Source organism: Larimichthys crocea, chromosome VII (genome assembly GCF_000972845.2).
Source record: "Larimichthys crocea isolate SSNF chromosome VII, L_crocea_2.0, whole genome shotgun sequence".
NCBI classification, from domain to species: Eukaryota; Metazoa; Chordata; class Actinopteri; family Sciaenidae; genus Larimichthys; species Larimichthys crocea.
The window spans coordinates 24,284,040-24,298,849 of record NC_040017.1 but is presented as its reverse complement, the minus strand read 5'-3'; the positions used below and the strand labels follow the sequence as shown (position 1 = coordinate 24,298,849).

At 37.8% G+C, this 14,810-nt stretch overlaps 3 protein-coding genes across 4 annotated transcripts; 1 reads left to right on the top strand and 2 right to left on the bottom strand.

The window, feature by feature from the left end:
- LOC104919855 (odorant receptor 131-2-like) lies at positions 1 to 900 on the bottom strand. Its single transcript, XM_010731958.3, has one exon. The coding sequence runs from the start codon at positions 898 to 900 to the stop codon at positions 1 to 3; it is 900 nt and encodes a 299-aa protein (XP_010730260.3).
- Positions 901 to 2,423: 1,523 nt separating this feature from the next.
- Positions 2,424 to 3,323, bottom strand: LOC109139179 (odorant receptor 131-2-like). Its single transcript, XM_019261817.2, has one exon. It carries the CDS (start codon positions 3,321 to 3,323, stop codon positions 2,424 to 2,426), a length of 900 nt encoding a protein of 299 aa, XP_019117362.2.
- Positions 3,324 to 8,856: 5,533 nt separating this feature from the next.
- Positions 8,857 to 14,044, top strand: LOC104919845 (diablo homolog, mitochondrial). 2 transcript variants are annotated; one of them, XM_019261843.2, is made up of 6 exons: positions 8,857 to 8,988; positions 9,351 to 9,483; positions 12,029 to 12,151; positions 12,779 to 12,889; positions 13,021 to 13,117; positions 13,483 to 14,044. In XM_019261843.2, the coding sequence occupies exons 1-6, from the start codon at positions 8,924 to 8,926 to the stop codon at positions 13,683 to 13,685; spliced, it is 732 nt and encodes a 243-aa protein (XP_019117388.1). In that variant the 5' UTR covers positions 8,857 to 8,923; the 3' UTR covers positions 13,686 to 14,044. The 2 variants fall into 2 exon arrangements, with proteins under 2 accessions (XP_019117388.1, XP_019117386.1); XM_019261841.2 differs by having other exon boundaries at positions 8,861 to 8,988; positions 9,348 to 9,483.
- The last annotated feature ends 766 nt before the right edge of the window (positions 14,045 to 14,810 follow it).

The following is a 14,810-nucleotide window of genomic DNA, read 5'->3' as shown; positions in this document are numbered from 1 at the left end:
CTAATTTGTCAAATGAATAAAAAAGTTCCTGCACAAGCAGCAGAGAGTGTAATATTTAAGAGCATGAAAGAACTTTTCATCCCTGAGGCCGTAAATGAGAGGACTCAGGCATCTTGGAGCGAGATAAAAGGTGATGAAATTAAAGTACCTGACATTAAAGTATAACATGAAATCTATTTCAAGTACAGCAGCATTTATAAATGGACACCACATCTGGATGAGACAGAGCAGCAGCTGGAAACCATGAAGAATTACTGTCCTGAGCCCTTTCCATGACGACTTTTTATCCTCTCCTGATGCAGCTTTGGCCACTTTCATTATTTTAACATAGGAGAATACAACAGTAATGCACATGATCAAGAAGTACAGCTGATATATGGCTGACATAAAATGACTCTGCCAGCTGTACAAGAACAACTTCTCTACAGAGCATATCTTGTATTGACTGTACAAACTAAGAGAGGCTGATGCAAAGAAGGCTAAGAGAATCACAATGCACGGTATAGAGCTGATGCAGTGAATAATGATGATGCAGTGCACAGTGCTGCGTGTGGAGCACAGCTCTGCATGGCGCAGAGGCATGCAGATGGCCACATAGCGCTCCAGGGTCATTGCCATCAGAGTAACGGGTGTAACTAAACTGTACACAGATGACAAAATGTAGAAGATGAGACACAACCACATCTGCATAGTCAAATGAAAATAGTCAAATATGAGCAAGATATTTGTCACGATCAGGATCAGACAGTCAGACAGTAATGTGATAGCAAATAAGATGTAGCGCACGGTTGTGTAGAAGAAATCCTTCAGGAAAAAGGTTGTGATTAGCAGAGAGTTAACACAAAGGAAGAGTGCAACTAAAACCTGAACTAAAATGACCCGGTAATTAACGTTTCTCATTAAGAACTCAACACCACCCAATGAGTTGTTTTTAGTCATATCTTTCCGATGCCCAGCTTTTCTGTCAAATAAATTCAATATGAAGGACCTCACAGCAACAACTGGTAGAAATTGCATTAAGGCAAACTAAAAGAAATACACACCAGCAGCATATGACATATGACATATACACTATGTATGATAGAATCGACAGAAACACATCAACAGAATCTTGAAATGTCACTGACTAAACTAGTAAAGTGAAGTAAAGTGGTGTTATGGCACACAGTGCAATAGACGAGCGTCTACTGTGGAGCTGCATGCAGCCTTCTGACAAAGCAACATGTATGAAGACTTTATAGAGACAAAAGTGGAACATCAAATGAAAGATAACACAATGACGTCATCATCAATTATTGTGAACATACAGCACACAGCACACATCTGGCATGCTAATCAAACGTCTGCTGTGACGTAAAGTTGGAATCACTGAATTTTAAAATGAAGGTGGCTACAAAACTATTTTTATATGAATTGTTACATGTGGCTGATACTGGAAACACTTAAGAGTGTCAGTATTGAGGCCTTCAGGAGTCTGAAGACCTGCTGAAGAGGGCCAATGTGTTGTCCATGTTTTAGGAGGACATAGTAACAGTTCATGTTTCATAGATGGAGTTGAGTATAATCAGTGCTGTGCAAGGTTCATGTAGTAAACCTGCTTATTTTTCAGTCTGCATTGTGTATATTCGCTCCTAAATCACCTCTGATGCACGTCATTCAGTAATGCTGAATTTGTTTTCCTAGGATGTCAAAGGCATGACCTGGATGTCCAATACTTCACTCAAAATGCATAATTATGGAGCGTTCTTTGGGCCGCATTTATTGCAAAATCTGCACCTCTTCTGTGACTCCTGTTTGTTACTTCCTGAAGTTAAGCAGCAGAAGTTAAGTGACAATGTGCAGAAAAATGTACAAGAGAAATCTTACATGTCATTATTTATAACACAGGCTGGCTGGACGGGACTCTATATTAAAAAATTGGGGCCATAAATTGAAAGTATACCATTATCTCCAGGTATAACATTACCACTGAGTGTATGAAACAAAGTATGAGAATAAGAATAATTCAGTTATTACAAAAAGAGACGAATGTGAGAAAAGAGAGGATCCAGCCTTAACTGGGATTTAAATTTTAAACACAATCAGCTTTAGAAAATCTAAAATTTTATTGTAATTCTGACAGGTAAAAAGAAAACAATAGGCATTGCAAAGCGAAATTACAAAAGGTATTAAGAATACATCAGTATCTGTACACAGAGACTTCAGAAGGGCAATTCCACCATGTGAAATACGGCTCTGGGGATCTTCAAACGTCATAAGCTGCATAATGGATCACTGGATTTGTCAAAAAGATGTAACTGAATATAGTTAATATTCAGTGACACAACTATACAATTTCAGTTATTAATTCACATCATGTTCAATATCAGAGTATATCAGAGTATAGTATATAAACGTTATTTTTCTGGAGCAGAATTTGGGCTCTAATTTGTCAAATGAATAAAAAAGTTCCTGCACAAGCAGCAGAGAGTGTAATATTTAAGAGCATGAAAAAACTTTTCATCCCTGAGGCCGTAAATGAGAGGACTCAGGCATCTTGGAGCGAGATAAAAGATGATGAAATTAATGTACCTGACATTAATGTATAACATGAAATCTACTTCAAGTACAGCAGAATTTATGAATGGACACCACATCTGGATGAGACAGAGCAGCAGCTGGAAACCATGAAGAATTACTGTTCTGAGCCCTTTCCCTGACGACTTTTTATCCTCTCCTGATGCAGCTTTGGCCACTTTCATTATTTTAACATAGGAGAATACAACAGTAATGCACATGATCAAGAAGTACAGCTGATATATGGCTGATATAAAATGACTCTGCCAGCTGTGCAAGAACAACCTCTCCGCAAAGCATATCTTGTATTGACTGTACAAAGTAAGAGAGGCTGATGCAAAGAAGGCTAAGAGAATCACAATGCACGGTACAGAGCTGATGCAGTGAATAATGAGGATACAGTGCACAGTGCTGCGTGTGGAGCACAGCTCTGCATGGCGCAGAGGCATGCAGATGGCCACATAGCGCTCCAGAGTCATTGCCATCAGAGTAACTGGTGTAACTAAACTGTACACAGATGACAAAATGTAGAAGATGAGACACAACCACATCTGCATAGTCAAATGAAAATAGTCAAATATGAGCAAGATATTTGTCACGATCAGGATCAGACAGTCAGACAGTAATGTGATAGCAAATAAGATGTAGCGCACGGTTGTGTAGAAGAAATCCTTCAGGAAAAAGGTTGTGATTAGCAGAGAGTTAACACAAAGGAAGAGTGCAACTAAAACCTGAACTAAAATGACCCGGTAATTAACGCTTCTCATTAAGGATTCAACAACAACCAATGAGTTGTTTTTAGTCATATCTTTCCGATGTCCAGCTTTTCTGTCAAATAAATTCAATATGAAGGACCTCACAGCGACATTGCATTTAGCTATGTACGACAGAATAACACACAGTGCAATAGATGAATGTCCTCTGTGGAGCTGCGTGCAGCCTTCTGACAGGGCAATGTGTATGAAGACTTTATAAGAGCAAAAATGAAAATGACGTCATCATTAATTACTACAAACACACCTCACAGGCTGTATTAACTATACGCTAGAAAGTTTGACCACAGAAACACAATTAACAACAACAGCAGCAGTTTTAAGTCGGTTGTACACTTTGACGTTTAAGAAACTCTATTAAAGGTTTCCATACAGTCTCAAAGTCTGCAGTCCTTCCCCTGGTTATGTAAGTTAGCCTTCCCAACATAATACAAGATGCCATCTCCTTTATCCACACATGTATCGAGGGCATCAGAGCCATCATCCTCCTGGCCTACAGGAGTCCAAAGTCAATTAATGTTTACTCTTTAGGATTGACAATAACATTTTTTGGATATATACCAAGTATACATATCTCTGCCTGGTGAGGTACCTTTACTCCAACAATCTCAGATAAAGTCAGAACAACTTCTTTCCAATATTTTTTTTTTAATTTTTGGACAATCCCATACGCAGTGGTACAGAGTACACTTTCCTTCTAAGCACTTAATGCACGTGTCATCAGGGGACCACCGGTTTAACTTAACCGGGGTAATGTATGTTCTCATCAACCATTTGTATTGTAATAGTTTCATTCTAGTATTGATAGATAGTGATAGTGGTAGTTCAGCTACTACATTCTTATGTTTAGATAAAATAAAATGTTTTAATTGCAGATACTTAAAAAATGTTTTCTAGGAATATAGTATGCTTGGCACATCTGATCAAATGTAAGAAGATTGCCATCCATATAAAGGTCCTTTTTGCGCCCCATTATCTGCCCAGAGTGGCACCAGGGCGTTAGCAGGGCGTTCCAGATGTCCGTCTTTCATGCATCAGGGATCCCGATGCATACCCAGGCCAGATGGGTTATATATTCCCTACAGCAGGTTCTGGGGTGTACTAACAGTTGGATGTACCAGGAACACCTTTCAAAGTAAGGAGGCATCCTGATCAGATGTCCGAACCACCTCAGCTGGCTGTTATAGACGTGAAGGAGTAGTGGCTCTACTCTGAGCTCCCTCTGTATGTCTGAGATCCTAACCCCATATCATTGATTGAGCTCGGCGATCCGACAGTGGAAGCTCAATTTTGGCCTCTTATACCTGCGATATCATTCTCTCACTACCCAAAGCTTATGGTCATAGGTGATGGTTGGAACATCAACTGGTATCAAGGGCTTTGCTTTCCAGGTCAGCTCACTTTTTCCACACAACAGTGTAACATACAGACAGTTCTGGAATGATAGTAAGTTAATGTGTACATTCATTTTTGGGTTTAGGTATTGGAGACTGTAGGTTCACCTAAACCAGCATTATTAGGAGTCATATCCAACACCCTTCTTGCCGAAATAACCAAGGTGTATCGAACTGGCTCTAAATAATAAGTGAACTGCTTTGTTATGAAAAAGTGCAGATCATTTCCTTCTCATGACATTTCCATTGCCAGCACAAAAAAAAATTGCACCATATCTCTATGATGAATTCTGATTTTAGAAGCTACTTCTAATATTTCACAATCTGTCACTGGATGACAATGTTTATGTCTAAATTTTGTGCTTATTTCACCAAATGTACCTTTTTTTGTTCATGTTTTCTTATCCTCTGATACCACGCCTTTAATTCTGTTCACTGTGGAAGACATTGTCCGTTTCTTGGCCTGTCAGACGGTCCAACATGTCATCTCTCTCTCAATAACTACTGGATGGATTGCTATACCTTTTTGTACATACATTCATGATTCCCAGAGGCTGGATCGTAATGAGTCTGGTGACACCTTAACTCTAACACTAGCTCTTCCATCAATGGGTCCAATACTTTGGTTCATAAAATAATAACAAAGCTAACTATACTCCCATCATCCTCAGCTGTACTTTGTGTTTTTTGCTACTTCACAAGATGATTTTCAGAAATCAAATATCGAATATATAACCTTACGACATGTAACAAGGACAAATCATGTGACATCTGGGGATAGTGGGGGCCGAAAAGTTGGGGGACCCCTGCCCTAACCCATAACCTTGTTGTAGTTTTGACCGTCAGTCTTCAGGGCAAGTTAGATTTTTGGAGATAATGTGGATAAAAAGTTTTTTATTTTTGACGTCCTTTATGTTTTATACTGTAACAGACTTGTGCTCACAAATCAGTGAGTCGAAGAAACTAAAAGTTTAAAAGGTGTTAATAAACATATTATCTATATCAATAAACACAAGTGATTGTAAACAAGGCTGAAATCCTGATGCGCTCATTTGGTGAAACTTTCTGTAGATTATTTCTTCATCTGAAAGTTTGTTTTGCATGTTGGATTGTCGTCATTGTGTGGTCTGTGCACTCAGTTACTAAGCAGAGCTCACACAGAGGTATCATGAGGGAATATGATGGTGTTGGTGGTGGTTTGTTTTTTCTCCGTGTGGATTTGGACTCAAAACAGAACAGCGATGCTAATGAGACAATTACCACTATTCTCCCATGGCAAATAAACCCCTGTGAAACGCATTAAAGGTGGCTGTTAATTGGTTCATTAATTATTTAAACTATCCTCTCAGAGATGGATGACATAAACAGTTTTAAAAGTTTTTAATAGTTGAAAAACTCGATTTGTTTTTGGAGTTTCTGTAAGAATTCAGTGTTAGTGTTAATGTTTGTGTGTTCGATTATATTTTCATAGTGATAGAGGAAATTGAATTTATGGCATGCAGAAATGCTCTGAGAGAAGTAACACTTGACAGCACTGACAGCACCAACTATTTCACTGATTTTGGTGAAAAATGGTGAAAATATTTCTGATTATGATCTGATTTCCCGCAGATCTTCTTCAGATGCTCCACCTCAATTCATGTTATTGAAAGAGTTGATGGACGATACAATAAAATGTGGTTCCAAAAATATGTTTGTCATTGTTCTCTTGTGTTCTAGATAAAAGTATAAAGCTGCACTGTGAGGCATGAAAAGTTTTTTCTAGCGCTGATATACAATGTCCTCTGTGGCTTCGTCAAGAACAAATCTGTTGAAGTTAAAAAATATAAATCTGCCACAAACATAGTGTGAATTCTTACATTTACAAATAGTAGTAATCAAGTAATCGGTGAATATGTCCAAGGTAAATTAACCCTGGATGAGGATTTATCATCATTTTCTTCATGACTGTAAAAAATATCAGGATGCAGCCAGCACCAGACATCAGCAGTCTGGTCCATGGTCAGGCAGAGTTCGTAAAGGCCGTCTATGGGCCTGATATTTACACACTGCCGGTTCATCATTACATGCCTGGAATTTAAACCACTGCAGGTCAAACTTTAAATGATCTTAGATAAGATGTCCCGAACAGCACGACTACACGGGGAGATGAAAAGAGAGAGAGTGAAAGGTCTCTGCTGTTTGGCATCAGTGAATCCTGCACTGTGATTTTATTATAGCTTTATATTTTTATTCCTCTTTATACACATCATTCAATTTCACTGTGATATATTTGGAAGAGATTGATCAATAAAATTTAGAGAAGATACTTTATCTGTCAAGAGTAAATCACATCTTTATGGGCAACAGTGTATAATACTTTTCACCTATTAAAATCAAAATCAAATCAAATTTTATTTGTATAGCTCAAAGTCACAAAGTACATTTGCCTTGGAGGGCTTTACAATCTGTACAGGGAGTGACACCCTCTGTCCTTAGACCCTCGGTTTGAGTGAGAAAAAAACTTTTAACAGGGAAAAAAGGTGGAAGAAACCTCAGGAAGAGCCACAGAGGAGGGATCCCTCTCCCAGGACGGACAGACGTGCAATGGATGTCACGTGTACAGAACAAATCAACACAAACATATTGTACAATTACAATGACTGATAAAATGACAATGAATTACAATGAATGATAAAATGATTACAGTAGCAGTGGAACCTGTGCTAGAGATAGAGAGACCATAAGTATGGGATATAATTTATACCCCATACTTATATTATACATTATTATGTTACTATGTTATATTATTTAACTAGATAATATAGTATGATTACATAATATAATCAGAATTACTTTTATTCTCAGTGTATATACACAGATATCGACAGCTAAAAACAAGAACAACAAGCTGGACGGGTAAACATTAAACTACTATGTACAGACACAGAAACAGCAATAATGCATATAGACAGTAACAAAACTGTGCTTAAATATATATTAAATATGATTTATGTGGCAGGTTGCTTTATGTACTTTATGAGGTAGGTAGATGTGACAGTATATGTAGTATACACAGCATTAGTAGATAGTGTATGAGTGATATTATTTATATGTTTAAAGAACAAAAAGTGAGAATGAATCATTTCTAAACACACTTTGAGTCACAGGAAGTGATCTCGGGACGGCATGTGGGAGGAAAGCGTTGTTTTGTTGCACAGTGTTCGTATTCTCTTATAAAAATTAGGATTATATAGATATAGATAGTGTGTGTGTGTATCCTGTCTTTTGCATGTCTCGTGCACTTCCCTTAGTTGGCCTCTGATTTACTGAGGCTGGCAGGGAGAGACAATTATAAATCAGTAGTATAGGATGTTATGATATTATCTGTATCAGTGGGGATGTGTCCGAGATTTTTAAAAAATGTATAAGAACCAACTGTTAGAGCTCCTCAGGGAGCCTTTTCTCTGTAACCCCTTTTTGTGTGTTGCACTGTTAAACGCTCCTTCTTGTACAAGAATAATAAATCCAACTTGAACTTTGATTCTTTGAATCCAGTCTTCCTTACTTAAGGGTTTTTCTTTAAAAATTCCCATAACATATTCTATATAAATCATATGTATGATGATGTATTATATTGTATTTGATGGTATCATTTATTATACTTTGCTGCTACTAACCACATCAACACACTTTGCTTCAGAATTAGAAATACTTTATTAATCCCCGCAGGGAGATTGTGTTTGTTACAGCAGCTTAGATAGTAAGTATGAACACTATGGAGGTTTAACACTATGCACCTATAAGATATCCAATTTAACAATATATACACAGGGTATAAATAACAGTTGAAAACCAAAAACTGTCAAATAAAAGCCAAGTAACAGTAAACTATACGATATATAGATCTAAAACCTTAAAAAAGCATTCAGTGTTTGAGAGACTGTACAGAGAATAGTCTCTGATTGTTTACAGTGCAGTATGCATGCATGATATTGTAACTGACACTGTAATTTGAGAGAATCTTTTAATTAAATTCTTATTTTATATACTTTTATATGCTAATTATTCTTTTTTTGTCCTTGTGCTGCTGCTGCACCTCCCGAGTTTCCCCTGTGGAGAGCAGAGCTGAGCTCTGAGCTCATGCTGCTGCTCTTCCTCTCCACCAGAGGGCAGCAGAGCTCAGTGTGTGTGTGGAACCTTTGATCGGTGACGTCGAACATGTTATTGTGGCGCACCAAGATGTCTTCACTAAGGAGGCTAACAAGCTGCCTCCGTCTGCTCCGGTAAGATTTGTCTTTATTATTGTTAAACGACGTTAAACTGGCGACGTTTGTTATTTATTTTATACGTGATATGTTGAACTAACAAGCGCTCAAAGACTGAGTGTTTGTGTTGACGTTATTGTTGTTAAATTAGCATGTTTAGATCCATGTCAGGTAACCGGAAGCTGTCAAAATAAAAGCTAAACTTGTTTTTAATTTCACATAATTGTTTTTTTTTTCTCTGTTTATCACACAGAAGTAAACAAACATTATGTGTGTTAGCGCCAGGTCTTTAGTTGTTCTTCATAACTTCACAGTAAAAGTCTCTTTTTTAATTTGTTTTGAATTGAACCCAGTTTTATTTTGTTTGTTTTGTTCAGCAGCTCAAAGTCTGCAGCTCATCACAAACCTGTGAGATGGACCAACATGCTGTACACAGGTGTGGCAGGTGTCACAGGTGTGGCAGGTGTGGCAGGTGTGGCGTCTGGGCTGCTGTGTGCGGTGCCTTTCAGACAGGTGAGTCAGTCTGTCACCTGTCATAGACAAACACACTGACGTCATACTGTCTGACTATAGTCATAGATAGATAGATACTTTATTTATTTATTTATTTATTTATTTAGATAGATAGATAGATAGATAGATAGATAGATAGATAGATACTTTATTTATTTATTTATTTATTTAGATAGATAGATAGATAGATAGATAGATAGATAGATAGATAGATAGATAGATTATTAATCCCAAAAGAAATTCGAGCATCCAGCAGTAGCAGCATGCAAACATACATTGAACACACATTAGAAGAAACCTATAACTACATAAAATACACCACAACTCCTCTCCAAATTGTCAGAGATGTAGAACCTGTGAGGGGGACTTGCTTCATATGCTCTGGAAATGTCCTAACTTATTGGAAATACATCATTAATATAGTTTCAAAAACTACAAATATCAAGCTTTTTCTTGTCCTTAGTACCATCAGTTTAACTAGTATGTCAGTGTATAACCTGCTCCCCTTTACTACTTTGTCTACTTCTATGATTTTGACTATTTGGGACCTCATACAGCATTTGATTGTATTTTAATTTGCTTTTCAGATGTAAATGAAGGTGAACTCGTGCAGTTGTTTTATTTATTCTTTTTAATTTTTTTTACTGTACCAGGGTTGAGGGTGGGAGTAGATGAGGGGTTCTGGTTTTGTATGTCTGTTCCTTTGTGTGTCTTGTTTGTGAAAGTACACATATAAAAAAGACTTCAATAAAAAATATCTTAAAAAAAAAACAAAAAAGAATTAACCCTTCAACACAGTATCCATACGTTAAAATCGACCTGAGATAGATCTAAATTTAAATATGTGCAGAGGAGTTAAACATTGACTGTTAGAGGTTAACCTGTGCTAAACATACGTATACAAAAACTGTATAAAAAAGATGTTCATATACTTATACAGTAATACTTCTCAATACTGTATAGAACATTTATACATATTTCTCATAAACTAGTTCAATATATTTTGTATTTTTATTTTAACCTTTAAGTTTATTGTATTTTTATCCTTTGTGCTCTTCATGCAGAGCAGACCAGCTGCTCTCATCCAACATATTCATTTGTTTTGTTGACCCTGTGTTACCCTGACGAATAAAACTTAAAACATGACCTCGTATAATGACTATTTATAGTGACAAATAAAGTGTTTGCCACTGTATCTTATTTTGACTCGTGTCTATAAACTCATTATAGTAACGATGCAACGAGGGGGATAAACTTTAGAGATTTATTTAAATATTAACGACTCACAGCGTCATAAGAGGTGATTTAAAATCATAAATCTCAACCCCGTCCATTACTGACTTGTTACTGTCACACGGTTTACACAATTACACAACCGTCGATCCAAAACTCTTCTTAGCATGTTATTACAAATGACATGTGCTGTACTAGACCTGCAGGTGCCAGGGGCCCCGATGACTATCGTCTATCTCTCTCTCCTCAATACGTGACGTGGCGCACTGTGGAAACACTCTGGCTCTTACTTCTGTTACAAACAAAACAATAATACCTCAGTTACATAACACCCTTTAACAATCTCTTTACATCATTTAACTAAAGGATGACCAGATAAGGCCACAAGGTTGCAAAAGTATTGCTCTATTTCAAGCAAGGCTGGAATGTCCCAAACACTTGACCAACCATAAAATAACCCTTTAATCCTTGGACTCTTTTTGCCACTTACAACATCACCTGGCTTATCAGATTCAACTTTATTGTCATTGTACAAAGTACTAACACAACGAAATGCAGTTTAGCATCTAACCAGAAGTGCAGAGTAAGTATATGAACACTTATGAACAGGAATCTATGCAGTGAATAACATTGTAGATATAAATATGAATATATTATAACACATATACAGCATTAACAAATGAATATACTAAGATAAATACAGTTTGGCAGCAGCAGCATATGTTGGTAAGATAACATATTTACAGCGTATGTGTGAATACAAGTTATTGGTTATTATCCACCTTTTTCTTTGCCCATGCATGCTCAATTACAATTTACAATTTACATTGACTTTATACACAATTATAACAAAACATAAATAACATGTCATAACATTTACATTCATATTATATTCAATAAATAACAATAAAAAGTAGAGAACAGCTGTTAAACTGTACAATGAACCCAAAATTGTAAAAATTATTAATAATTCTGAATGAATTAAGTGAATTTTGAATTTTCTTTGTGTTTTCCTGATATTTTTAGGAATGTTTTATACAATTCTTAGCCTGTATTATATGTTTTTACCAATCATATGTACTTTTGTGTTTTAGTGTTTTATTCTCCCTGATCTTTGGCTGTTTAACAGAGAGTGAAGGCTCTGTGAATATATCTTGTGTTCAGGTTTTTACTGAGGCTTCATCCTGTGTTTAGATCTTAAATAATATGTAAACTTTAAAAACAATTATTTTATTTTATTCACGTTTGAAACCAGTAATCTACAGTGTGTAACCTCTCACTCTCTTTCTTGTGTTCCTCTCTGTGTCTGCAGGTTGACAACCTCTCTCAGGACTCTCTGATCAAACGAGCGGCCTCTCTGGTAACAGACAGTTCAAGCACTTTTCTCTCTCAGACCACCTTGGCTCTCATAGAAGCCATCACAGAGTACTCAAAAGTAAGTTTGGATGCTGTTATTTAGAATTTCTACGATTGCCAGCAAGTCTAGTGCGTACAGATTTGATCCAACATGCCAGATTACAGCATTAAACTCACATCTGTAGTTCACTGGTAAGTCAGAACAAAGACAGTAACATCATACAGAGTCATATAAGAAAATGTACACACAGACATCAAACACAATTTCTTTATTGACAGGCAAAGACTCTCAGTACTCACACAAAATGTGCTGACGCTGACACTTTGTGCTACATGTAAAAAATAAATATTATGTATGAAGAGTAGCACTTGTGACAGCTTCAGCTTTTTTTTTTTGAGCTGTTGCAGAAAGTGAAGCTGAGTCATCAAAAAGGAGTCGGATGAGTGAGCACAGAAAAAGCTGAGCTCTCTCAGTTTTCTTCGTTTGTTTGATGCCTCAGTTCATCACGAAATAGTCCTGATGTATAAAATCAGTATGGAGTAGATTGTCCTGGTTAGTGTTTCGGGAAAATCTACAGACTTATTTTGTCTGAACTGTAATACTTGAAAAAAAAAGTGTCCAGAACTTCCTCACCTGTGCTCCTCTGCCTCCATACTTTGATTTTTAAATGTAAACTATGTATGTCCTCCTTCTGTCTGCCATCAGGCTGTGCACACACTCATAGCTCTCCAAAAACGATATTTGGATTCACTGGGAAAACTCACTGCAGCAGAAGAGGACACAATCTGGCAGGTGATCATCCGCCAGCGTGCAGAGGTTGGTTCATGTTCGTGCTCCTCCATCAAACCTGAACACGTCATTAAGTTCTTTCTGTTCATTTATTGATTGTGACACCATAAATATGACAGCAGGCTTTGCTTTGGTTTCCTAAATCTCTCCATCGGCAGGTTAATGACAGACGAGATGAATGCAAGCGTTTTCATGAGTCCTGGTTCAGCGCAGTCAAGCTGTGTGAAATGGCGTCGGAGGCGGCGTACACCTCAGGTGTGTGAAAGATGTCTCGGTGTGGCTCTGTCGCGGTGTGATTGAAGAGTTGGGATGTCATGGTTGCAGTGTTGGGGCAGGTTTTCTCAGGGCTTTTGCAGCGATGAATCAAAGTGAATCATCTTCACGAAGCTTTGTTCGCCGCTGTCCGTGCCTCTTCCCATTCAGCTGCTGTCAGTGTTAACACTTTGGACAGCGTATGGATCATTTGCCGTCACTCGGTAGGCCTTTGTGTAAAACAAAAACGGAGATGATGGACGGGAGTGCCTTCCTAATGACCGCACCTAATGTCTGAACTTGAGGTGGTGTTACATCAACCTTTGAACTGTTGTTGTGTGTTTGCATCTGTGTGTGTGTGTGTCCAGGAGCTGAACATGCGTCCATCACTGTGAAGACAAACGTTCAGGTGGCCCAAACGCAGGTGGAGGAGGTGCAGAAACTGTCAGTGGACGCGGATAAGAAGTTAACCGAGGCTAAAGTAATGGAGGTCCAAAGGATGGCGCAACATGCTGCCTCCTCACAGAGTGACGAGGAAGACATACCCGAGGCTTATCTGAGAGAAGACTGAAGTCCAGAGGTGTCTGGGGAACAAAGTGAATAATTTATCATGTCTACAGAGTCTCCTTTCTTTTCTGGTCTGTCATATGTTGATTTGATTTGTTCCTATTCCAGTTAGACTGTGTTCAAATTTTACGTGCTTACATCTGCACACAGTGCCAGATATAGGCAAGTATCACACACACAAAATGAGGACGTCTCCATAATTGTTTGGTCATTTTAGACATTTTGTTGAATAATGCTTCAGCAGCATAGAAGATTCTGTTTTCTCTCAGCTGTTTGTCGTCTTGTGACTTCAACAGCATCAGATTCTTGTGTTATATTTTGCCAACATGTATTGTAATAAAGACAAAATACTAAAAACATAAATCTGGATGTTTCTGGTTTTAACCTGGGTTCATTTCTCTGGATTAGATCCAGGCTTTTGTTTTTCTGCGACATCTTGTTGATCCACATGACTGAAAAACATTTAACCAGAGCTAAAAACAAAGAGCAAACTTCATACGGCTGCCAAAAGATGAGAGCCATTTGCTAGATTTGTTCTGATTTAATTGTTGCCGTGAACGGATGTTAAACACGAGACGTGCCTGAGCCAACCACGTGAACAGAATGTCCTCTGCGGTCGTGTCGGGAGGTATTCTGTTTGACCAGAAGCCACTTTGTAAACACAGTAAAAACCCAGAGACGCCACACAATTGGATGACTAACTCTCTTTGTGAAATTCGACCAATCAGCTGGTGGGGCTGCATTTTTTACATGTTTCTCTGCATTACTGTGTGAATATTTCAGTCTGTAAAAGACCTCTGAGAACATCAAGGTAGTGTTGCTTTACTTGTTGTTTGTGTCTCTGTTTTTCACTCAACGACTCCACCTCCACTGCAAATTACCCATGTCCCCCCTCTCTCTCTCTGTCTGTCTCCTATAAAGCTTTTAGGCCGTTTGTCAAGCTCCCCATCTTCCTGTCATCACTTCATCCACAGCATCACCTCTTTCCACACTGTTACTCACAGAGCAGAAAACAAACCTCTTACCTCTGATCACTATAAAAGTCACGACATGATCCAGGTTCAGTTTAGTTGGTTTGATTTCGGCTGTCGAACTTGTAAATGAGATGATTGCAGACTGGCCTCATCTG

Bases quoted from the DNA above. Each gene is read 5' to 3' on its own strand.
- LOC104919855 (XM_010731958.3), bottom strand. From the start codon at position 900: ATGAGAAACGTTAATTACCGGGTCATTTTAGTTCAGGTTTTAGTTGCA.
- LOC104919845 (XM_019261841.2), top strand. From the start codon at position 8,924: ATGTTATTGTGGCGCACCAAGATGTCTTCACTAAGGAGGCTAACAAGC. The intron at 8,989-9,347 runs GTAAGATTTGTC...TGTTTTGTTCAG, and splicing joins AGCTGCCTCCGTCTGCTCCG to CAGCTCAAAGTCTGCAGCTC. The intron at 12,890-13,020 runs GTTGGTTCATGT...CTCCATCGGCAG, and splicing joins TCATCCGCCAGCGTGCAGAG to GTTAATGACAGACGAGATGA.
- LOC109139179 (XM_019261817.2), bottom strand. From the start codon at position 3,323: ATGAGAAGCGTTAATTACCGGGTCATTTTAGTTCAGGTTTTAGTTGCA.